The 1,912-nt window shown below is 34.5% G+C and overlaps 1 protein-coding gene across 1 annotated transcript; it reads left to right on the top strand.

The window, feature by feature from the left end:
* The first annotated feature begins 258 nt into the window (after positions 1-258).
* On the top strand, positions 259-1,557 carry LOC123273371. Its single transcript, XM_044740772.1, has one exon. The coding sequence runs from the start codon at positions 259-261 to the stop codon at positions 1,555-1,557; it is 1,299 nt and encodes a 432-aa protein (XP_044596707.1).
* Positions 1,558-1,912: the final 355 nt, after the last annotated feature.

Genomic DNA, 1,912 nt, shown 5'->3' with positions numbered 1-1,912 from the left:
TTTGGGACTTGTAACCGACACAATATACCCGCTAGCCTCACTAACACTGATCCTACTTTGTGCCTTTTTCTTTGTTCAATAATTTATATAACAGTACATTCGCTATTTGATTTCAATTCAATTCATTAAATTATTAATTTGTTGTTATTAATTGATCAGCATAAGTGATCTATTTATTACTGAAATAAGATAATTAATTATCAATCGATATTTATCATTATTATTATTACTATTATTATCATATAAATTTATCTCAAAATGACTAAGACAAAACCGACTTTAGAACAATCACGTGTTCTACTAACTACTAAAATTACCGCATTAGCCAATGAACTAAAAACAAATACCATGGACATTCAGACCGCTTCTCTACGCTTTCCTAAAATCGAAAAATTATTCGATCAGTACGATACAAATGTCGACGAATTAGAAATTAACACACCTGAAGACAAAGAAGTAGAACTCGCGGACGGAATTCGTAAAATTTATTACGAGCTTGCAGCTAAAATAAAGACTCCTAGTCAAGACATTCTTAACGCTACTATTCAATCTGCAATTAACGCTTCAACTCTCAATCGGACAACCGAAAATCAACGACTTGCTAAGCTCCCTACCACGGAATTACCAAAATTCGATGGTAACTTTGAAAATTGGCTTTCCTTTAAAAATACATTTAAGACACTTATCGACGGACGTAACGATTTAGATGATCTTAACAAGTTTTTATATCTTCGCGGATGTTTAACTGGTTCTGCTGCAAATAAGCTCGCGCTTTTTAGTGCAAGAGCAGAAAACTATACACGGGCTTGGGACCTTTTAACAGAAACTTATCAGAAAGAGCGCGCTCTAGTTTTTAAACATTATGATGCTCTTTTAAATCTTAATTCAATATCAATTCCGACTAATGAAAATCTTACTAAATTCATAGATGACGCTCGACAACACTTGAATGATTTAAAGTCATTAAAAGCAACACCAACTGACGCATTTATAGTAAGATTATTAGAATTTAAATTGCCAACGGAAATTAGAGATAAATGGGACGAATCGTATGAAGACGATAACACCCTCCCAACATTTGACGCATTTAGCAAATTTATAATAAAAACTGCTTTTCGACTCAGTACACGTAAACCTAACAAACAGCGTGACTCCGATAACTCTTTCAAAAGACGACGTAATGAACATTCGAGTAATAATTTCAAGAAACAAAAAACAGATACGCCAGTTCGAGCCTTAATGACGACAACAACGATTACCTGTCCAAACTGCAAACTGGCACATCCTCTATACAAATGTCCTCAATTCAATTCATTGACTGTTGACCAACGTGTTAAATTTGTTAAAACTTCCCGACTCTGCCCCAACTGTTTACGTGAACATAAAGGACCCTGTAATTCCACCCACTGCAAACGCTGTCGCAAATTTCACCACACTATGCTACATTATGAACGAAGCTCAAACCCTTATTCAAATCAGAATAAAAATGCAAAAACAAACACCAATACTACTGAATCAACTGCAGTCACACCGGCTGTAAGGGGATCTACTTCATGACTACCTGTGTACAACCTAACCACAATACTCAGAACACCAAGGTCTCAATTAATGATGAGCGCTCTCATCCAGATGCGCGATTCTAATGGTAAATTCATTCAAGCTCCTTCTTTTCTTGATACTTGTGCTACTGCTAATTTCATTACAGAAAATTTAACAAATAGATTAAAATTACCTACACAAACTTGCTCTATTCCAATCGGTGCAGTTAATGGAATGCAGACTTTTTCTAAACATCTCATTCAAGTAGTATGCAAATCTTTAAACAATAAATTTCAAAAATCATTATCTTTTTTGACAGTTAATAAAATCACTGATCTGAGTCCTAACGAAGTATTTCCACGTGAAAAAATAG

Source organism: Cotesia glomerata, linkage group LG10 (genome assembly GCF_020080835.1).
Source record: "Cotesia glomerata isolate CgM1 linkage group LG10, MPM_Cglom_v2.3, whole genome shotgun sequence".
In the NCBI taxonomy this organism is placed as follows: domain Eukaryota; kingdom Metazoa; phylum Arthropoda; class Insecta; order Hymenoptera; family Braconidae; genus Cotesia; species Cotesia glomerata.
This window is presented reverse-complemented; position numbering and strand designations above follow the sequence as displayed.

Coding starts and splice junctions, on each gene's coding strand:
- LOC123273371 (XM_044740772.1), top strand. CDS start 259: ATGACTAAGACAAAACCGACTTTAGAACAATCACGTGTTCTACTAACT.